The sequence below is a fragment of the Oreochromis niloticus genome, linkage group LG12 (assembly GCF_001858045.2).
Source record: "Oreochromis niloticus isolate F11D_XX linkage group LG12, O_niloticus_UMD_NMBU, whole genome shotgun sequence".
In the NCBI taxonomy this organism is placed as follows: Eukaryota; Metazoa; Chordata; class Actinopteri; order Cichliformes; family Cichlidae; genus Oreochromis; species Oreochromis niloticus.
Genome location: NC_031977.2, coordinates 26,178,107 through 26,201,483, shown reverse-complemented (window position 1 = coordinate 26,201,483; position 23,377 = coordinate 26,178,107). Strand labels below are relative to the sequence as shown.

General features: G+C 38.0%; 2 protein-coding genes across 3 annotated transcripts; both read left to right on the top strand.

The window, feature by feature from the left end:
* The first annotated feature begins 117 nt into the window (after window positions 1–117).
* il12b2 (interleukin 12B 2) lies at window positions 118–7,955 on the top strand. The gene is made up of 7 exons (XM_025896926.1): window positions 118–2,982; window positions 3,111–3,353; window positions 3,577–3,679; window positions 3,833–4,023; window positions 4,305–4,453; window positions 4,556–4,666; window positions 7,423–7,955. Exons 1-7 carry the CDS (start codon window positions 2,793–2,795, stop codon window positions 7,570–7,572), a joined length of 1,137 nt encoding a protein of 378 aa, XP_025752711.1. The 5' UTR covers window positions 118–2,792; the 3' UTR covers window positions 7,573–7,955.
* A 2,211-nt stretch (window positions 7,956–10,166) lies between these two features.
* On the top strand, window positions 10,167–14,246 carry LOC100691119 (protease-associated domain-containing protein 1). 2 transcript variants are annotated; one of them, XM_013274897.3, is made up of 5 exons: window positions 10,167–10,385; window positions 10,624–10,724; window positions 10,837–10,946; window positions 12,967–13,134; window positions 13,212–13,353. In XM_013274897.3, the coding sequence occupies exons 1-5, from the start codon at window positions 10,310–10,312 to the stop codon at window positions 13,231–13,233; spliced, it is 477 nt and encodes a 158-aa protein (XP_013130351.1). In that variant the 5' UTR covers window positions 10,167–10,309; the 3' UTR covers window positions 13,234–13,353. The 2 variants fall into 2 exon arrangements, with proteins under 2 accessions (XP_013130351.1, XP_003451135.1); XM_003451087.5 differs by having other exon boundaries at window positions 10,168–10,385; window positions 13,234–14,246.
* Window positions 14,247–23,377: the final 9,131 nt, after the last annotated feature.

The following is a 23,377-nucleotide window of genomic DNA, read 5'->3' as shown; positions in this document are numbered from 1 at the left end:
TCAAAAGTATTTTGCTGAGAATGATGGGAAGAGACCTAAGAAACTAGGACTTGAGCTGTCTGTATGGGTATACTGGACCTGTTATCACCACAGTACATTTGAAACGCTTGCAGCCAAACACCAAGTCTAATGTTAAGTGTGTAACCTATTAGGAGGCATGTGTAGGCAGAAATGGTATTTTATCTCTTTCTAGTTGTTTCATAATCCTAAAGGTTAAAAACAAACACATTCAGGGTAGAAAAATACCTGTATATGCTTCTATAAACAGGCAGTGTTGTTCCTCTTAATATGGAAAGTACCATATTACACCCCTCTTCTGGATTCCCCAGTGTGTTTAAGTGTTTTTTGTTTAGTTTTTTTTCTATTCAGAATAAAAGAGGCATCTATCACTAATGTAAATAGAACATGTGGTCTAAAAAGTTAGAGAATTCCACTCATTTAAAGCAAAAAACATCTCTTTCCTCTTCAATGTTGTGTACTTCTGCTCTTTAATTTTTTTTAATCACAATTAATATGTTGACAACACACTTGACATAGTGTTTATTCTGTTCAGCAGAATCTATTATCTGGACTGATGTGATCTCAGAGCTTGGCACAGTTTTGGATATTATGTAAAATGGATGCAGATGTTTTCAGTTTTGGGGTTCATGTGGAAGCAACACTGAATTAACTGGGACTTTAAAGCTTTACCTTACTTTATGAGCTCCGATTGACCTTTAAAGTCCAATTACTAGTAAGTTAACAGTTGTACATTTTTTAAGCTGAAGTTGAAATGAAAATACTTTATATACACATTAAATTAATAACTGATCAAAATAAGCTTTAAGGTCAGTCATAGAAACTAGATTCAAGTATTGTATAATAAACTGTAAAAACACAAATTGTGAAATATTTTGAGCAACTGTGACTATTCAACTCTTTGAAGTCGTGCATGAAACCATTCCCTAAAGATGATTAATGAATAATCCTACTTTTTAGGTTTTTGAGGAAGTGAAACCTGAAACTTTTTTTTCAAAGTGCCTAACAATTTTCTCTGAATTTATTGGAGAATTGGTTCTGTTAACCTTAACCAGCATGTAGAAAGGCAGAAAAGATTTTTGAGACCCAATAATAATACAGCTCTCTGCCAAGTGTTCAAGTTTTGTGGAAGTACCTTTCACATAGTTAAAGATATGACGGGAACATTTGATTTGTACATAGTATGTGTGAGAATTAAAACATGACCAAAGTGTTAGGTAAAGGTCTAGTTAAGTCATAGCTGACATTTGGCCTACATGACTAATGAGAGGGAAAGTCCTGTTTTCTGTCCGTCTTTCCTTTCCGGTGTAATGTCGTGCATGTTTTTGAGGTTTTGGGAGCATGACAATGATAATATCATGGGGGGAAACCTCTAAAAGGAGAACAGTTTTGGTCTGTCTTGCTTGTCTGATCCAAGAAATGTTAGATCATTTTTTGGTATTTCAGTCTGGAATTACAATTAAGACAGTGTAAAAATAAGCAGCTAATAAAAAGAAATGTTCCACTTATGTTTTGCAATTATGTTGGATTAATCTCACAATATGTTTTGCAATGAGCTGAGTAATCATTCTGAGTGCAAAGAGTGAGGAAATATCGGAAATAGCTTGTTCTCATAACCTCTCTATGACATTTCGTAGCGGCTTGTTTTGTGAGAAACGCTACAAAAACAGTCATTTACTGTGGATCATGGATTTCTTAACATCAGTGGTAAAGTTTAAGGACTCAGCGTGTGATTCAGAGCAATACAGAAAAACTGCACCCTTTATCCCAGTTTTGTCTGATCAGGTTAGGGTGGTTACTAGTCATAAATGTCACATTTATTCTGCTTTATATATTTTTTGAATCATAAGTGACTGATATATTTCTGCTACCAGCTGTATTTATTAATGTCAATAGGGTTAAACCTGTTCTCAAAAGACTTTGAATTAAAAAATGTTGTTTTATGTTATAGTATTACATTACCTTTTGATGACTGAAAGCTCAGTGCTTCTTTGTTCTATTCACAGGTTGCATAGAGCGATACCAAGGAGTGCTATTGCCCCACATTTACAGCCTGGTTATATAAAAAAAACCCAACATAAAAACTGAAAGTTGAGAAGCAGGAACCAGTGTGTCTGTGTGCGTGTTAGCACATAAAGAGCCAACCAAGAAAATGTTTGGTCGCATTAATATTGAACATAAAATGTGTTGTGTGCCCTGTTTTTGTGATTGCAAAAGTTTTTTTAAAATTATTTTTTAAATCCATTATCAGATAAGCACTTATCAAAAATTGTTTTATACTGCTGTATTTCACCTTAAAGGCTGAGGGCAACCCCCCACCCTACTGAACACCCACATTTCTTATCTTTTAGTCCCCTGTACGAAACTCACAGCTTCGCTGTGTAAAAAAATTTGACATGCAAAACAGTATAGAGGAAATGTGCATACTCTTATCACTTTACTAGATCGGTCAGTTTCTCTCTCCCAAAGTGTCACATTGGAGGTGGAGGTGTCGATGATGTGTATCGTGCATTGCAATATAAGGTTGTTGCTCTGTGGGCAGTTAGACCATACAATCATCAAGATCGCTGTGACAGAACGTCTGCACTTTTGCTTTTGACATCACTTCAGGGTGAGTTCTTTTCCAGATATAAATCTATCTATCTGTCTATACATATATATAAATTAAATTCTAGTGAGTTTAATTTCATATCTATACTACAGAATAAGAAGCAAATTACCTATTTTCAGTGCATTTTTTCAACTAAATTAACTTTGAGCCAATTGAATGTTCTATGAGTCACTTTATATATTGTTTCACTAAAAATCACACGATACTTATTTTAATGCAAGTAATGAATTGTTTTTCAATAAATGCTTTTTGCTGTCACACAATTCCTCAGATGACCTTTTCACTGTGGACATTTGGGCTTCTAATGATCAGCCTCACAGGAGCTCACGAACTCAACCACTTTCCAGAAAACTGTATGTCTTTTTTTATGATCCAAACATTTTCCTAATATTCATTTGTTGTTTAAAATCTTCACCTACTAACCTCTTCTCTGTCTATCTAACTGTCTATCTATCTGTTTATCTTCTCTATCTTTGTGTAGTTGAGGTGGCAAAAAGGGATGAAGAATACACACTGACCTGCAATTCAAAACCTGACGACATCGTCACATGGAAGCTGAATGGCGATCCACTGGAAGATGACGAAAATGTAAAGCAAAATGGTACAAAACTGACCGTGTTAGATATAGACACACCAAGTTTGGGTAACTACAGCTGCTGGAGAGGTGAAAAGATGCTATCCTCAACCTATCTGCTGCTAAAGGTTGATGAAGAAGACACAGTTGGTGAGTTTCTCTTTCATTTTTCATTCATCCTACCATTCACATGCTCTAAATGATGGGAATTTTTCAACTAGGGGAACCTATATTGCTAATATACAGTCAATATATAGCACTAACAAAGACACTTTTATACTGGCTGACAGTTAGGGTAAAACACACTCTCTCTAGTAGGTGAGATTAAGGCTTTAATTACTTTAGAATTTAAAGATATTGTTTATCATTACAGATTCTCTCATTAACTGTCGGGCAAAGTCTTATGACTGTAACTTCAACTGCACCTGGACAGGCAATGGATACACAGCAGTGCGTCTTGGACTGGGTCATAACTGGTAAATTTTAAAACTTAAAAAAAAGAGAAAGAAATAATAATCTAGACAAATTACAGTTAAGATGCCCAAACTAGACGAACCACCAGAGATGTGTGTGTTTCTGATTTTGTTGTTATATTTTGTTTTCTGTTTTTTTACTGCTTGTTTTATTAGCAGTAAAAGTTCAAAGTCCTGCCAGTGGATTAGTAGCAGTCGGCAGCTCGCAGAGGGGAAATTGCAGTTTGAGATGTATCACGACCTCTCACCCTACGCAGAGGAAAGCACCATGCTTGAAGTCACTGCTGAGGCTATAAGTGATTTCTCCATTTTCAGGACATCCAAGAGATTTTATCTCAGAGACATTGGTAAGCTGAGTAAAACTGAGCTACATCGATGGCATTCAGTAGAAGACTATCAACTATAAAGCACCTTTTCCTTTTTGAAAACATTTTCTGATGAAAAAGAAAGTCCATGTATGCAGTCCATGCATGATAAAGTTTGAAGTGAAACAGTAACGTTAATGCATTAAATGAATCTAAAGGCAAATGGATACATGTTAAATATATATACAAATATGTTTGTGTTTAAATGATTGCTTTATAGACACACATGGACGATATTATTTACTGTTTCTTCTTCTTCTTAGTTCAACCTGATAGTCCCCAGATTGTCAAGTGTCAGTTAGTGAACGAGGACGTGAATGTGACCATTGATCCACCATCCACCTGGTCAGAACCTTACAGCTTCTTCGGTCTGGAGCACGAAATTGAATATGTGCTTAGAGATGATGGCCAAGTATGCACAATCTTACACTAAAACAAAATCTTATGAGATCTAAATGTCTGTCATTATAGCCACTGCATTTGATCTCTTATTGTCTAATCTGTCTGACTTTAGACTGAACGTTCATCATCTACTCTGATACCGAAGAAAATCAGCAAGCTCAGGGTTCGCTCCAGAGACTCACTGGTGCTCTCCAACTGGAGTCAGTGGACTCCCTGGAAAAATGTAACCTACTGATATTATTTGAGTCCACCACTGTCAGCTTTTGCTCTTTATCTCTTCTTACAAGTCTGCAATGTCCTCTCGTGTCCCTGTGTTTTTTTGCCATGTGTTCCTCCTGTTTCTACTTGGTTTTGTTTTGTCTTTACTTCAGAGGATCTGTCCAACACACTTGTTATTAATGATTCATTTTATTTATTAAGACACAAACTTTTATTTATTTAAATGCTTATTTATATTTATACTTACACATACAGTAAGTAAACACCATTATAGACCAAAAATGCACTATCATTCCCCAAATAGGTGCCTAGTAAGTACCAAATTTTTGTGGGAGAGTCAATGGAAACCTAAATATGTACGTAGACACTAAACATATGTACACTTACTGTTAGCCTTCCAGCCCCAGCTTAAAACATAGACGGGTGTGTGATTCATTATAAAATGATATTTACCAGCAAAAAATGTCAGCTGAGGCTTCAAGGGTTTCTATAGTTTTGCTCATTTAAGCACATGAAGGTTAAGGAAAATCTGCGTGGTGCACAACCTCAAATATGAATCAGAAGTTAAACTAGCCTTTGAATAGGCTGAACTTTGAGCAAATGGTCACACATTTTGTTTTATGTCCTTGTTACTTCTGTGCAAGTGAGTTGGCGTTTCTGTGTATTTGGTGGTTTGCCACAGTGCAAATCAGCATGCTATTAAAAGAGCTTTGAGCTTCCTTCCTTTTATACGTTTCTATTTCATTTATGTGTTGCTCATGTCATGCGTGCAGTGACTGAACAAAACAGAAAAGAAACTCTAGAATTCCTTTGTAACGCAATGGTATTTAAACCTACATTTATGTGTTTTGTCATGAAACTTTAGTTACTAGAAGTGTGTAGGCCTACTGAGATTTCCTTTCATAGTTAACTGCATCACATTTCAATGTGGTGACCCCTAAAGGGAGCAGCTGAAAGAAGAGGAATATACATGCATATACAAATATAGTTTACATACATGACTGACATATAGCCTATTTATAACTACATGCATTATGTTGTATTGATAAGTTACATGCACTGTTAAGTTCTTAGGATTGATACTGAGAAACAAATTTAAATGCTTCAAAGTGCTTTTTAATTTAGAATATTATTTAGAAAATATTAATATTTTCATTTAAACACATCATTCCCAGAGATAAGCTTGTGGGAATGCAGACCTTATTGATTTTAAAAAAAACAACAACATATTGCTATTGCCAGCAATAGTAACAAGTTTTATATTTTTCTCATACTAAATACTGTTTAATCAATTTTTGCAATTAGGTTGCTTTAAAAAATGACAACTTTCAAAAGTAAAGGACGCAGAAGTTTTGTAATAGATACGACACAGAAGTTTTGTAATAGATACAACACATAAGTAACATATACATATATTCAACACACAATACAATTTGAAACATTTTTTAGCTTTTTTTCACCCAGGAATCTTTAACAGTAAAATCCAGGAAAGGTTATCAAAACTTTACCAGAGGGTACTGATTTTCACATATTAGCATACTGAAAACTCCATCCATCCATCCATCCTTCTTCTTCCACTTATTCGGGGCCGGGTCACAGGGGCAGCAGCCCAAGCAGAGAAGCCCAGACCTCCCTCTCCCCAGCCACCTCCTTCAGCTTGTCCGGGGGAACACCAAGGCGTTCTCAGGCCAGCTGAGAGATATAATCTCTCCAGCGTGGCCAGCGACCCTTTGGAGGAAGCCCATTTCCGCCGGTTGTATCCGTGATCTCATTCTTTCGGTCACTACCCACAGCTCGTGACCATAGGTGAGGGTAGGGAGGCAGAATGACCGGTAAATTGAGAGCTTCGCTTTTACACTCAGGTCTCTCTTCATCACAACAGACCGGTACAGCGTCCGCAGCACCAATCCGTCTGTCAATCTTCCACTCCTATCTCCCATCACTCGTGAACAAGACCCCAAGATACTTAAAGTCTTCCACTTGGGGCAAAAACTCGTCCCTGACCCGGAGTGCGCACTCCGGCCTTTTGCGGCTAATGACCATGGCCTCAGATTTGGAGGTGCTGATTCTCATTCCCACCGCTTCACACTTGGCTGTGAACTGTTCCAAAGCGAGCTGGAGGCTATCACCCGGTCCCCTTTCTTAAAGATGGGAACCACCACCCCGGTCTGCCAATCCAGCCGTACTACCCCTGATCTCCACGCAACATTGTAGAGGCGTGTCAACCAAGACAGCCCTACAACATCCAGAGCCTTCAGGAACTTGGGGCGGACCTCATCCACCCCAGGGGCTCTGCCACAAAGCAGTTGCTTAACTGCCTCAGTGACCTCGCCCCCAGAGATTGGCGGGTCGTCCCCTTCGTCCCCAGACTCTGCTTCCTCCACGCAAAACGTGCCAGTGGGATTAAGGAGGTCCTCGAAGTATTCCTTCCACCACCCGACAATTTTCTCAGTCAAAGTCAGCAGTGTTCCACTCACACTATACACAGTGCACGTAGCACACCGCTTTTCCCTCCTGAGTTGCCTGACAGTTTGCCAGAATCTCTTTGAGGTAGTCCGAAAGTCTTTTTCCATGGCCTCGCCGAACTCCCCCCACACCCTAGATTTTGCTTCAGCCACTGCCCGCATCACGTCCGCTTGGCCTGTCGGTACCTATCAGCTGTTGTGAATGATAAGCATGTAAGTGTTTTTAGACTTAAAGCATTGCATTTTAAATGTTCACATTATCATTTCATAATAATATGTCATTGATTCATTGCAGGTGAAAACTGGAACAGATCGACTATGTCGATGCAAAAACACGGAAAAATATTGTTGTCCAGAGTTGTCGCTTGAGGTTTTCAATGGATGCAAGAAAGAGAAGAGAAAATGCAAGAAGCACGCTAACTCAAGTGGGAAATATCCACAATAAAACATGGACTGTGATTGACAGTGTTGTAGTGTATACATTTGGTGAGAGTAGATTTATATATGAAATGTAATTACTAAATCATACTGCAGATTGTAAGGATTTTATACTTGATTTTTTAAATGTATAAATTACATGACATCATCAAAGAATTCCTTCACAAACCAAATATCCTTCATTTACCAGTTATGGAGATATTAAACCCTTAAAGATTTGCTAACACTTTTTTTGAAAAACCTTTTCTGTATTTAAGTTTATTCTTATTGTTATTTTATATAATTATAATTATTAGCATGAAGGGGTGGTTTGTGGGATTTAGTTGTCTTCAGAAAAAACAAAAACCTCCATGTCCGACTTTGAAATAATTTTTTTTAATCCTAATAGTACATATGTGATATTAAATTATTATATTATATTTATTATTATATTTATTATTATATTTATAAATACGGAAAACTTTATAAATAACAAAATTTGCAAATGTTTATGTGATATTTTTGGTTGATTGTGAATTGGTAGATAAATGAATAATGCAGGAATTTTATTCACACTAAAGTTTGTAATAAGAAGAAATTTCAAACCAGACTTTACTGAATACATGATTTGGGATCATATAAGTTGTTATGACTGATCCAAGATTTTAGCTTTTTTCTATTGTCTGTTTATGATTTTTGTATGTCTTCAGTTGAAATAATTTATAAATATTAATTTGCTTGTTTTGTCAAATAAAATGTAGAATATTTTGGTTAAAAGATTTTATAAATGCATTTGGAAATGGGCTTCAAAGAGACACTGACAAACTTTACATCTTTGTCAGATGAATTCAGCATGATAGAAAGGTTTTATCCATCCATCCATCCATTCGCTTCCGCTTATCCTTTTCAGGGTCGCGGGGGGCGCTGGAGCCTATCCCAGCTGTCATAGGGCGAGAGGCGGGGTACACCCTGGACAGGTCGCCAGTCTGTCGCAGGGCCAACACACAGGGACAGACAACCATTCACACTCACATTCACTCGCACATTCACACCTAGTGGCAATTTGGATTATCCAATTAACCTATCCCCACAAGCTGCATGTCTTTGGACGGTGGGAGGAAGCCGGAGTACCCGGAGGGAACCCACGCAAACACGGGGAGAACATGCAAACTCCACACAGAAAGACCCTGGCCTGATGTTGGAATTGAACTCAGGACCTTCTTGCTGTGCGGCAACAGTGCTAACCACCGTGCCACCGTGCTGCCTGTTTTAGTTGGTTTATATTTTTCAAATTTTTTTTACGTTATGTAAATAACTTTACTTTAATGAGGTATTTGACTTGTCTGTTATAGATATAACTGTTTGTGTTTTGTCATGCAGGCTTGTGGATAGTTCACATGTAAATGACCTTTAATAACCTTTATTAGGGCATTACATTTTTTGTTTTTTCATTTGACTGGGATTTGAGTTCTGTCATTTTGGAAAATAGTTTAAATCAATACAGTAAAATGGGACAACCTGTAATGGTTCTTGGTCTTTGACCCAATTTTTGTTTGGAACTTTCTGTTTTGGACTTGTTATTTATTTCTTTGAAAGCGTAAGTTCATTGTGTTCTAGTTCCTGAGCTGGCTACTTTCCAATGCCTCTAACTTTGTATTTATAGTTCTTGATTTCTGTTCATATCTGTCCTAGTCTCATATCCGTGTTTTGTTATTACTTCAGTCTCATGTACCCGTCTGTCTGTTCTGTGTTTTGCTCCTTTGTCTCTCCAGTCTGTCACGTTTCTATGTCTGTTTATCCCAGTGTGTGTTTCTTCCTGTTCTATTTTGATGGTCTCATGTGTATTATGTTTATTTTTGCTTCTCCTGTCTCATCAGTCTGACTTCGGTTCAGCTGTGTTCCCCAGGGGTGCTCTGTCTGCCCGCTTCTCCTCCTGTGTATCTCCCTCTGTTGTGCTGTCCCCTCAAGCTGTGTGGTTCTATAGATTTCCCTTGTCTTTCCCCCTAAACTAGAAACTAAGGACCTTCAAGTCCTTAGTTTCTAGTTTAACACTCTACCTGAGTTTTTTTGTGGTATTGAATTTCTTACAGCAATTAAGTTGCCTCCTTCAGGAAGGACACAAGAGTTTTTTGGGTCAGGAAGTTAGAAAGAGAGAAAAAAACACCTGCTTTATTAGGTGCACTTGCATAATTGCTTGTTAATGCAAATATCTAATCACTTGGTCACATGACAGCAAGCCAGCTCATTTATGTATGCAGACATATTCAAGACAACCTGGTGGAGTTCAAAATGAACCTAAATCTCTGAGGATGAAGAATGAAGGGAGATTTTAAAGTAAAAGGTGAATCAGTACAAGCAAAGTGCACCTAACAAAGCCTCTGATGATTGTACATGATAGGGAGAGCAACTAATGACTTTTAGGTCACTGTGATAAACTAAATAAGTAACTACCAGCTTCATATACATTATATATATATTCATATACATCTTGCAGGCATGTTAATAATAATAATAATTATAATAAAACACAGAGACACATTTACCAGTAGTTTGAAAAGCTGGTGCAAAAAGAGCACCACAACTTCTTACCCAGTCGCCTCATAGCAGAAGCTACAACTGGGACATACGCATGCGCAGAAAGAGAAAGGCGGAAATGGTGATCTGACAGAAGCACAGCGACAATGGACGCTGCACTGCCTTAAGACACAAAGAGACACTACAGTCTCATCTCTGTAACGCGAGTGAGATTTACTAATGCCTTGAACATGGGGAACGTTTGCCGAACAGCAGCGATAGCTTTATGCCTCTGGAGTGTCTTTATGCACTTCAGTCGTCTGTCAGGTGAGACTCAAAACAGAAATGGGAACGTTTGAAATGAACAGCTAACTGTTCGTATTATCTGCAAGAGTTGGGTTTTTTAAGCATTTCTTTTTGCACAACAGCGACTTGGGTTAAGGGACTTATTGTGACATTTATTGATGGTTTTTGTCTCGCATCTCCATGCAGTTTTGTGGTTAATTAATATTTCTGATATAAACAAGTCATGCATGATAAGTGCTTCTTTTCGGGCCTCCTTCAGCTCTTGGGGTCAATGAACTGCTGTATTTCCGGGTCATCAGTCCAGAGGAGATAGGCTACCTCTTCAGTGCTGCACCTGCTAAAGACTTTGGAGGCACTTTTGTGAGGCCTCAGTCTTCTGTTAAATAATTTGCTAATCAAATGTTTTAAAGTCTCAGGTGAACATTTACACCTTACCTCTAATCATACTCTTTCTTTCTCCTTTGACCCTCAGACATCATTTTACGATGAGATTTTTCTCGTGCCAGCAGACCCTGCAGATGGATGCTCAGAGTTGACGGACAGAGAGATCCTTCAAGGACAAGTGATCCTGGTGGAAAGGGGGTACGCATACACGCCTCTGTACCATTGGGAACCGTAAACTATGTGAACACAAACCAGGGGTTAGGAACTGAGAATATAACCTTGGGCATTTAGCAGCAAAGGGAAGTCAGCCAATTTATTTATTTATTTTTTTAGCGGGCTATCCCATCTCAAATATTCAAAATTTTAGAAGATTTTCTGCTCAGCCACGTCTGATTGGCTTAAAAACTTTATGATTTAAAATTTGGACATATGTTGCAAAAGAGGTGGGAATCAGCAGTTGCCCCACGATGCGATATTATCACAATAGTTCACTCACTCATGATAAGATTTTTTTTTTTTTATTTTAATTTTTCTTATTATTATTGTGAGTATTTCAATAGCGTGTATTTTAATTTATCCCCTTTTTCAACTGCAGATTTTGTCTTCAAAGTTAATCTTTGTCAATATTTGTTTTATCCAATAAGACAAAAATTATTACTTCAGTTATTTGTTTTTTGTTGCAAAATGAGGTCGTCTAGTGTCTCACTCAAACCTGCCATAAATGTCACCATAAGCCTGAATCAGTCTGTCTGTATGGGGTCAAGCTGGCAATTACATACAGTCTGTTTCTGATAATACAGCCATTAACTGTGATATCAGTGAAAATCACATGTTGCTGTCTACACTTAGCAGCTGATCCAGTTCTATAGGGCTATAACCAGACCCAGGACTGTAATTTAAACACCTTGCATTGTATAGTGGAGCTAAATGCAACAATTACCTGTGAGAAAATACTCAAAAATCCCTTTCAACCTCCGGCAGTACAGCACTTGAGGAAACAAGAATAACAGTAACAATAACAGGCAGAGAAATCCACAGACAGGTGCAAATAAAGGATAAATTAAAGATTATTCTCAGTGTTTTCATCTGTTCACGTGAGGGACGTATTTATGTTATTTATGTGTATTTCAATTTATTGAGCTGATGCATACACCCAAGAGAAAAAAGGGGGTGGGAGAGGGACCCTTTTTGTAACTTTTCTGAGACTGATAATTTCCCATTGAGTAGTGGACAGCCCAGCCCTGTTGTTGGACTCCTATTTCTTACTTAAAGAACATAACTGAAAGCAATTGTTTAATTTTTAATATGCTGACACAGTCTAAAAGTCATGATTGTGCAATCGCAAAGTGATTCATACATAGCTGGGGAGTTCTTGGCAAACACAGGACATTAACTTTATAACTCCTTAGTCTTGTAATCGAGTCCATGATACCAAGAGTAACTTCAGTGAGCTGTCATTCTGGTTCTATCATGTTGAATGTTCGTTCAAAAACTATATTTAGGAGCAACTTAATAATGATTTTAAAATAAATGAAAAACCCTGGTGTTGTTTTTAAATTATACACTGTAGGCACACATTGGCTGGTGTGGGTTTTGTGTGAACAGTGCCTAAAAGCTATTTACCCAAGATTACCAACAATGATACAGTCAGCAGCGTTTCAAAGAAAGCTTGACCGGTGCTTACCTTGAGGATGGTATTTCAAGAACTATTGTCACTTCTACTTAGGTTAGGTCCATGTGTTTTTGGACAGTGAGACATTATTTGTAATCTTGCCTCCATACATCAGTGCAGTGGATTTTAAATCAAATCAAGTCATTTTTATCAGTCAACCAGTTTAATCTGGCCTCCTTGTTCTTGAGTTTAACCAGTGTTTAGCAGCTTGTCGTAAACTTTCTGTATTTTGGTTCATGAATGTTTCTGTTAATTAGATTAGACCTTGACAAGGAGTGTTGTTGTTCTTGGATGGATGTTGTGAAGGGATTATTCTTAACCGATAAAAGAATCTGTGATAATTCACTTTAGTTTTCTTCTGCATTCTTTCAGGCATTTTGGCATTGCTGAGCTGGCCAGTGCATTCCTGCTTTTTAGCAAATTGTTTACCAATTTGTAGATTTGTCCACTTCTAAAGTTTTTTGCTATAACATAGTGCTATAACAAGCTTTGACAGCTTAAAAATCTTAAACTGTTTTTTTTTTTTGTTTGTTTTTTTAACTTCAGAGGTTGCTCCTTTGTACAAAAAGCCCGAAATGTAGAGGAAGCGGGAGGAAAAGCAGTTCTTATTGCTGATAACGCAGAGGACAACGACAGTCAGTACCTTGACATGGTCACTGATGGAAGCACTGCCAAACCAAGCATACCTGCTCTTTTCTTGCTAGGACGGGATGGGTGAGAGATGCAGACAGACACACACACACACATTCTGTTGCATTTGAGCAATTATTCTATGAAATGCGGGGACACAGTTTACTCTTTCTGTATTTTTAGGATGATGATCAGAAGATCTCTTCAGAGACAAGCACTGCCTTGGGCTGTCATTTCAATTCCTGTCAATGTTTCTGCTTTGGCCTCGTTTCCATTCAAGCAGCCTCCTTGGACACTTTGGTAGAAATGACTCACTCACAAATTCATCCAATAAACAGTTTCTATCACTGGTGCATATCATGTAAATTGCAACTAAATCTGAAGCCTCACAAGGACATTTCTGATTCTGTTGGCACGTGCACCTGCGCTAAGTCACTAAGTCTAACATATAGAATGATTGCACTCAGAGCCTGTAGAGTATGAGAGACACTTCTTTAGCCGCTGAACCTGGAACAAATCATCAAAAAACAAACGAAACCTGCATGCTCATTCTCAGTGCTCAGCTAAACTTGTGTGTCCAGGAAAGCAGTCTCCAGGAACGTGTGTTCAGATGATTTTTCTGTCATTTTGGTTACGAAACTGTGAGAAAATGCTGAGAAACAGGAATGACCTTCCTTCTGTTTTATCAAATAGTCGAAACTGCGGGGGGGAAAAACCAGGCCATGACATTCCTGTTTATGTGCATCAGCTTGTAACAGCGTGGTTGTCTCGTGTGAATGGAAATGTTTTTTTTCTCATCATGGATAAGTAGAAACTTGAATTTAAAAAGGAAAAACTGACTTGTTTGATATTTTAGTGCCTTTTGTCTGTGCATTTTAGTTAGTTCACTGACACATTTGTTTGTCGTTTCGGTAAACAGGACTAATGAAAATTAATAAAAAGCATGAGATGCCACGGATAGCCTTGCTGAAAATAATAATAGACATTGTGATGATATTGCAAAGACATTTTAATCTGCACAGAGTTAACTGGAAGGCAGCTATTATAAAGCTCTAAAGAGAGCTTTGACTGTTCTGGAAACACCATGTCAGAGTTCACCCTAGTGAAAATAATTGCCACTACATTATCCTGTATTTTATTTTTGAGAATGTCCTGATTTGAATAGTCTTTGTAAATAAAGTTGTATGTTTAAGGTTGTAAAGATTTTATTTGTTGGCCAGAAGCTAAATACCAACAGTAATTTGGGATGAAAAGTTTTGCCTAGTCAGCTTAAAGTAAAGGTGCTCTAGTTCAGCAAATAGTTACAGCGCAATGTAGCAAAGCAGCACTCCAGGTCAGTTAAGAAATAATACTCCCTTGTTGTGTATCTAATGAAATTAGAATACCACATACAACCACAGTGTCAGTGGCCATGGTGACAAAAATAAAAATCCTTGGACCACCAAAATTCAGCACTCAGGAGGAAAAGAGTATTTTGTCAAACCAGAGATGATGGTAAGGATGTGTGAGCTGTACGACTGACACCCATGTGGAAAAAAAGTCTGTGTAATGGACTGGATGTATGAACACATAATGACTCAGACTCACACTGATGACAGGCCCAAGGCCTGTTTTGGCCCGCCCTGATGAGTTTACAGGCCGCAAAGAATCCGCACAGGCGCCACTCCATCAGCCACTGACGCCCCATGTTTATTAAATGGGATAAGCTGGCGACAGTTTTGCGGCTGGTGTACTAAACAATACGCTAGTTTAGAAACAAAGACGCAGTTGATTCATTTCAATAATAGTCAGCATTCTACCAAAAACTCCTCTACTAGAAGTTGCTGGGGGCTTTGTGAGGTCCTGATGGACAGACTCAGATGGAGTACATTTATCTGAAGGAGAACTGCTTTATTATAAACTATCCCGGCCATATGAAGCAGAAATTGGTGTGTAACGCCTGACCTGTACTATAAATAAATGATGGAAATAATAATGATTTAAAAAATCCATCAGATCAGGCTGTGTTTAGGAAGAAATGCATAAATACCAGCAGTGCTATTTCTGCAGGGTGTGTGAAACTGTAGACACTTGTGTGTTACATGTTGAGACATTCACACATGAATCTAAATCACTAACTAGGCCCTACCTGCATTTTTATTGACGTATGGTATCTGTGGTATATGAAATGGTAGCGATTGTGTTACCGATTATGCGCTGATCTCTGTATAGACTGTAAACGCTGCAAACTACTCGGCTCACTGTAAACAGCAGCTTGCCTGCATGTAAAACAAGAAGGCTTGTGTCAGGATTCCCCTCGTTCCTCACGTTCCCTTCAGTTCGGTTCAGCCAAAGATTTTGGCATTGGACTCAGCTTTGATTCATCCACGCGTCACAGTTACGCACTCTGATAACATCGCCCCGTCTTATTTCAAATAAATGAATGCTCCAGCTATCACAACCAACAACCCAAATTAGGTCATGCTTTTTTTTCAGTGTTAAATTTGGCATCAAACTGTGTGACGCATGATTAATTGAAATCCTCTCCTCCCAAAGTTCGTATATCCGATGACTGATATGTTCCTGTTCATTTTGACTTGTGCAGCCACCGCCAAGACCGTACATGCTGAGTGGAGTCGTTGTTGGCCTTGTTATATTTATTACTTAATGGTACTCACCTTTACAGGAAAAGAGCAGACTATATAGGGGAGTATTGTAGACCATTTAAATAAGCGTTGACCGCATCAGTATTTTTAAGGCACACTAATAAATGAGCGGCACAGTGTTTCATGTGCATTTGTATAGCTCGGTAAAGGGGTAGTATATACCTTCAGTATAGACTGCTATGCTAGTTATTTATACAGTTATTCTAGTGACACTATAAATGTGCCACTAGAATAACTTCATTGAGATTCTGGAACTCGGTTTGGCCAGAATTTTTCTCTAAAATCTTCTCACATTTGATGTGGAAGGTACTTTTTTGTTTTATTTGTCGCCCAAATAAAGTTTCTTTTAAGTTTCCCCTCGAACAAAATCCCCTTTTCCCTTTCAGTCAACGTTGTCTTTGTTAAATTTGGCGCTATTTGGTTAAGCAAATCGGTCGCACGTACTCGCCTGCACATACACGTTTGAACTGTTATTTGTTTCTAAATGTTACAGTTTTTTTTTATGGTATTCACAGCGTTAAAGCCTAAGTTTTAGTTGACCTTAAGATGTGCAGCTGAACACAGACATTTGTTACCGCCTGTGTATTAAGGTTATTCCTATCTGCGTAAATTGCGCACAACACTTTTTACACGTAATTCTGGGTATTAAAATGATCTGACTATTCATCCATTGTCTTCAGTTTATCCTTTTCGGGATGGGGGGGCTGGAAGCCTATTCCAGCTATCACAGGGCAGACAACCATTCCTACTCACATTCACGGCAATTTAGAATTACCAATTAACCTAACCTCACTAACTGCATGTCTTTGAACTGGAAGACCCCGGAGTACCCGGAAAGAACATGCAAACTCCGCAGAGGAAGCCCCCGGCCAGGTGGTGAATTTGAACTCTTGCTGTGAGGCAACAGTGCTAACCACCGTGGTCTGAACTTTAGCCCCTGTTAATTGTTGCATTTTGACAGTGATTTCGGTGTAGTATATTACAGGTTAGTGAGCAGAAGAACGACAAGCTACATGAAAGTGATGTGTTGCGTTGGAGAGCTGTATGAAGACACTTCTGTCTATTATGGACTAAAAATCTGAGACACTACAAATCCATCGACTCCTTAAAAAAAGTATCTTGTTTGTTTGCGTGAGGTTTGTATTGCGGCTCTCCTGCAGGCTCTCAAATTGGAATTTAAATACGTATTTAATGAGGTCAACTTAAAAAACAAACAAACAAAAAACCGTCCGCACAAGTCGACTTTAATATAAGTGTCTTTAATAAGCCTACAGAAAGCACAAGGGCAATGTGCACATTTACGCATATGGCACAGAAACGGTGTCTTCCCTACCTTAGATAGCACTCAAGGTCAGACGTTTTGTGTTTTTCTACACATTGTACAAACCAGCTGTTAAATACAAATTTTGGGTTAATTCGATGGAGTAGTTTGTAATAATGCAGCTCTCCTCTGGATAAATCCAGAGTCTCTACCAGACGAGTTCATCCCCTGCAGAAAACCATATTGATTTTCTTCTGCCTCTTCTTATTTATCTTAACTGCTACATCGTTTTTAGAGAGAAAGACGTAAAGAAATTATTGAAATTAACTGTTAGTAGAGCACACAAAGACCTTTTTGCTCCACCTTAAAAAAAAGTATCATCAGGCTAATTTTGCCCTGAAGCTTTCAGTCGCAAAATTGACTATTCCTCTTCTTAAACTCCAGCAGGAGCTCACTTGATGCCAAAAGAGGGTTTGGGGTTGGCGCAGACCTTTGCTATATCAGACCCTTAATATTATGATAACAACTGTAAAACAGTTTGTCTTTATTAATGTTATTGCATTAAATACTATTAAAGTGGCAAATGAAATTCAAGCGATTAAGCTAAATGTGCAGACTTTATTTCCTCTGTTTGAGGAGAAAAAAAAGAAGTGTCAGGAAGTCGCATCAGTAGGTCCCGGCAACACCTGTTGACACACGACTTCACAGGAAAAGACCGACTCTGAAGGAAAGAGAATTTAAATGAGTACTGACTGCATCATCTGGATTAAAAAAACAACAGAGGCAAAATGATAAATGAGCTGCACATTGTGTCAGTTACCTCCTGCTGCATTTAGGGCACACTTTACCCCACACAGTCTTTATCGCGGCATCTCTTAGAGCCGGACTCCCCCAGATGTACACAGATGGTGTGAACAAGGCATTAAAACGAGCCATGATGGCGAAAAAATTGGTGGCCTCATTTCTAAAATTCAACCCTCCTCCTCTCATTAATTTAATTGTAATATTCACAAAAGATGGAGACCACAATACCAAGAAGCTTATGACAACAAAAATGATTATTCTCACAGATTCCTTCTTGCTTTCTTTCTCGGCGCTGGGAGGATCTCTTTCAAGCTGGTACCTGACAATGAGATACAATTTCAATGTCATGGCCACTTTGACAAGCACTATGATTTGAAACACGAGAATGGTGGCTAAATACATTTGTAAAGCTTGATAAAGGGGTAGCATATTCCCGATGATCAAGTGGCCATAAGTGTAAACCCAGCAGTAAATATTAATGCATATCACACGGGGTCTCGTTACGAAGCGGCTGTAGATAAATGGGTGGCACACAGCAAAATAGCGGTCAAATTGCGCGAACATAAACGTTAATACATTAACGCCTAAAAGGGAAGGTAAAACAGAGTAGGTTCCGTTTCTAGACAAATATCCCTCGTCGACATCGAACAGACCGAGATAATACACTGAAAACCCGATGAGCGTGTCAGCAATACTAGTGTTTAACATGAAAATAAATCTGTTTTGAATGCGCAGAGCTCTGGTGGACAAGATGCCGATGACTACTGTTCCAGCTGTCGTAACAGTGGTTGTGGCAAATAAAATCTGGAAAATGAAGATGAAATAATCCTCGAGTTTACTGAAGTCCACCGACAGAGGCACAGCCCTGCCCAAAGATTCTGTCATGTTGGAGAGGCGCATTGTTTATGCACAAGTGGCTTTTGAGAACACTCTTATGTGCGCAATGAAGTCACCAGAATTAATCTCATGAGATGACAAAGGAACTCTACTCATGTGTTTTGTTTGTTTTTTGGCCCCTAAAAACTGCCTCATGCGGAAACCCTCAGATATTATAGCTAAACCATTTATCAGTTAATTATAATAGTTATTTATTAGAAGAATATAATGGTTTTATAGCGATTTGGCGAGTTTTGGTCCTCAACCTAATGGAACTGTTGTAAAAGAACAAGCAGATAAAGTAATTGATAATGTATGCAGGCTTCCTTAATGAGCCTAAGTGCAGTGATGGGCATTCATTTTGGAATGAGTGTCCAGCTATAGTGAGTGGACAAATCCCTGCATTCATAGTCCGTATAATGTAACAGAATTTTATCAGTGAGCATTTTGTGACCTCCATTATCTGTTTAAGAGGGGGAAGCATTAAGCCGCTGTTATGGTTGTTGAGCATAGTATAAATCCCACATAACAGACCTTTAAATTATCTCCTTAAATCTACACTTGTAGGTATGTGTAGATGCAAATTCGTCTGAAACTCTAAAAGTCAGAGCAGCCTACGTTGGCCCTGACTGGAACCTTTGATATTGTGCTTTTACACACCAGCACATCACAGGCTATAGATTTAATCAGAAGTGACCCACTTACAATGCAGTCTTGAGATCCTTTCTCGGGCACCTCAACCCCCACTCACATCTTCCGTAATAGATCACATGAGAGGGTGAGGTAAGGTCTCACGCTGGTTTCAGTATAAACCTAGGGTAGCAATAACCCACAGCTAAAGGACTGCTAACTGCACAAACACGAAGAAGAGTAGGCCGCAGACTGGTTGTTTTCATATTCAGACCCAAGCTAGGGGCCAGTTGTGTCTGAGGTAATTAGGCCTAGATTATATCACTGCTGTGATCTGAATGGCGAGCAGTCATTTCTGTTATATTTCTCTGACGTCTGCTTATACTTTCATACCTCATGGGTAAGACTGACTTGAATAAGCACTGTCTGTGCTCCTCGTGAGCTCTTTTTAAGTTTTGATGTTTCTCACAATCCTATTCACGCAAGATTTTTAATCAATCAGCATCTTTGCCAGGCTACGCACTGCAGGTTTCTTAAAGGATTGCATGCAGACACACTGGTTGCATAAACAAAATCCTTCCATTTTTGTAGTCAGACCTTTGATTGATTGATTATTAATTTATTTCAAACATGTAAACAATATACAGGTACATTTAGAAAAGAAAAGAAAAAATAAGAGAGAGAAAAAATACTATAGAAAAGTCAGTACATTTAAATATTGCTACCGTTCTGGTTCATTTACATATTGAACTTTGTTGACCTTTGCATATAGATGTAAATGCAATACCACGACTTAAACTTTAGCTGCTGTTTTATATTGACTGTGGCCTTGACCTATTGCAATCTACTTAAAAATTATATGTGTATTCATCAAAAATATTACTGGAATAAGAGTAGAAGAAGTTCATCTCTCTGTGGCCTCTAGATTCACTTCGTTTCTTGTTTAATCCATCTAAGTATTGAAACATGTATTCCTCTAAATCGCCAGCAGGGGGCAGATCTCCAGATTGCAAATAGACTTTATCCAGAAGTTCAAGAGAACATCTTGCCTCATGCTTTTATTTCGAAAATACTTAAACTCGGGTTATAATTACGACATGAAGTTAATTTCGTAAACTTGAGTCAGGGTTAATCAGGGCGTATGAAGTGTCAGTAACAAGTTGTTAATGAATCGGCCTGCAGTCTGATTTTACAGTTATGTTATGAAAATAGGACTAAACTAATTACCGGTGACATCATGGCGGCTACTTCGTCCTTTCGTGTGTGACTTATACTGTGGGCCAGCTGCCACTAGCACTGACGGGATGTGCACTTATAGCATCAGCTGCAGCAAAGTCAGAAAGCATTGCTCATTTAAGATTTTTCGCTTTGTCGTTATTCTCTTTTTTTCCTTTTACATTTTTTTTCTTTTTTCTTTTGCATTTAGTATGCTTCTGTATTTGTTTCGCTGGGATCAAGTAAAGGAAAGTTTTTAAAAACAAAAGGTTTTATGTTTTTCATTTTGTAACCCTGCACCTTCTTTGTCAGCCCAGAATTTAATGTAAACTTTATTACTAGTGTTGGAGCTAATTATTCTTTATTTTTGTTATTTTCAAATTTTTAAAGTTTGTTGTTTGTTTACTTATATTTTTGGGTTTATATAGAGGTTTTTGTAGGTTAATAATAAATAATAAATAAATTTTTATTTATATAGCACCTTTCAAGACAGAATCACAAAGTGCTGCACATAAAATTACAAGTCATAAAAAGATTTAAAAAGACTAAATAAAACAGGCAAAAAATTAACCAAAAGCAGTTTTAAAAAGGTGAGTTTTGAGTTGTTTTTTAAAAACAGCTACTGAGTCCACAGTTCTTAATGCTTGGGGGAGAGAGTTCCACAGTCTAGGGGCCACAGTGGCAAAAGCTCTATCACCCTTAGTCCTCCTCTTAGTATTTTTTATAACAAGTAAGCCCAGATCAGATGACCTCAAAGACCTGCTAGGGACATAAGGCTGTAGCAGATCAAAGATGTAGGCAGGTGCCAGTCCATGCACAGCTCTGTAGGTCAAGACCAGGATCTTAAAATCGACTCTAAATTTAACAGGAAGCCAGTGTAACTGAGATAACAACGGTGTCACATGTGAGTACTTGGAGGATTTTGTCAAAAGCCTAGCTGCAGCGTTTTGCACAACCTGCAGACGATCCAGAGAACCTTTGCTAAGACACATAAACAGCGAATTACAATAATCCAAGCGTGACGAGATAAATGCATGTATAGCAATCTCCAGTTCAGATCGAGATAAAATCGGGCTTAGCCTAGCCACATTTCTTAAATGATAAAAACAAGACCGAACCAGAGATTTCACATGCCTATCCAATGTGAAACTGGAGTCAAAGGTGACACCTAAATTCCTGACAGAGGATTTAACATAGAGTGAGAGAGGACCAAGGGCTTTCACTATCTGCGATAGAAATCTATCAGGGGCGCATACGAGGACTTCGGTTTTCCCCTCGTTGAGTTGGAGGAAATTTGCAGCCATCCAACGTTTGATCAAATCTAAGCAATCATTGAGACGCTGAAGCTTAGATAAATCCTCGGGCATAAAAGAAATGTACAACTGAATATCATCAGCATAACAATGATAAGAAATGTCCTCAAAAGAGCCCATTATATGCTGGAGGGGAAGAAGATAGATTAAAAACAATAAAGGCCCCAAAACTGACCCTTGAGGGACACCATAAGTAAGGGAGGTAGAGGATGACCTAAAATCGGAGACTGCCACAGAAAAGGATCGGTGATGGAGATAAGAGGAGAACCACTTCATTTTTGTTTTGTTTTGTTGTTTATCTTGTTAAGTCAGGAAGAACTGTTGGGCCATTTTCTATAAGTAAAGGGACTGGTATAGGACCAGCATGCACTGGTTTTTGATCTTTTGTTTATTGCTAGCCAAACTGGATAAATAAACTGCAAAACGCAACTTTCAAGTTTTGGACATTGGACTTCTTTTTCCTGAGTTAAAAATATTAACACAGTGCAGCAGTGGCTTGTTGATTTTAAATTGTTGGATGTTTATTTGGACAAACAATGGAATCGCCACTACAACTGAAAGCAGCTTATTCGCAGTCTTCTGGACTTCCAGAGGCCAAATAAACACGTCCATCAGTGCCTCAGGTAATCATGCAATACGTATTAACATTTTTACCAATCTAAAAAAATATTAAAAGTAAAAATTTAGGATTTCCTCTATATATTTTCTAAGATATATAATTTATTTTAGGTCGTTTTCGAGTTCACAAAATGTTTTTTGTTTTTTGTTTTTATCAAAGGTGTGGTTTTTAACTTTATTTTAGTGAACAAAATGCGTTTTTTAGATTTCGTTTTAGTTTTTTATTTTAGTTTTACTTCAAGAATGTGGGCCGCAAGGTTATTAACTTTCAGTTACACAAAAAAATCCCGCTCTAGCCGTTCGTAACAAAGACTTTGATTATTATATTTAATTGTCTTTCCTCCATAGCAAAAGAGCCAACCGCAGCATGAAAGACTCACATGTTTATTTCAGTTTAGATCTAATCTGAAAGAAAGAGAAAAGAAGAAATGGCGACAGTAATGACAGTATTGCCTTTCATTATTCATTCATGCAGTACTCGGAGCCCAAGAGTTGACCAAACAAACCAAACTAAGGATTCGAAACAAACGAGGCAAATCCTGCTACAAGTTAGCTCAAGTTAGTGTAATTATTTATTTCAGACGACTGGTATGGAGTCCCGTGCTTCCAATGAGAAGATAAAAATAATCAGAGTTTATACATTTCAAAATATCTAAGACTGTTTATAATGAGAAAGTATTAAACATGTTAGAAAACACAGAAAGTTAATCATAAACGAAGAAAATGCGAATATTCACAACAATACTGATTCTACAATAGAAGTGTTTCTTAGCTGAGACTTTAAAGTGCGTTAAAAGAAAAAGCTTTAGCTTTGGATCATGTGATGATGAATGGGGCCATCTCAGTCAACTGTGTCACCTGAACAAAATAAGAAAGTACAAAAGTTGACCTTCATAAAAATAAAATCTTTAATCTAAATGAAAATTTAAAAGAACAGGAGCGATGTATTTAAACATTTTGGTTCA

What these genes read in the sequence shown, in the direction of transcription:
- il12b2 (XM_025896926.1), top strand. Translation starts at nt 2,793, where the DNA reads ATGAGTCACTTTATATATTGTTTCACTAAAAATCACACGATACTTATT. An exon ending in TGATGAAGAAGACACAGTTG is followed by an intron (nt 3,354 to 3,576) that starts GTGAGTTTCTCT and finishes TTATCATTACAG; the next exon opens with ATTCTCTCATTAACTGTCGG. An exon ending in TGCTTAGAGATGATGGCCAA is followed by an intron (nt 4,454 to 4,555) that starts GTATGCACAATC and finishes GTCTGACTTTAG; the next exon opens with ACTGAACGTTCATCATCTAC.
- LOC100691119 (XM_003451087.5), top strand. Translation starts at nt 10,310, where the DNA reads ATGGGGAACGTTTGCCGAACAGCAGCGATAGCTTTATGCCTCTGGAGT. An exon ending in AAGACTTTGGAGGCACTTTT is followed by an intron (nt 10,725 to 10,836) that starts GTGAGGCCTCAG and finishes TTTGACCCTCAG; the next exon opens with ACATCATTTTACGATGAGAT. An exon ending in TTCTTGCTAGGACGGGATGG is followed by an intron (nt 13,135 to 13,233) that starts GTGAGAGATGCA and finishes CTGTATTTTTAG; the next exon opens with GATGATGATCAGAAGATCTC.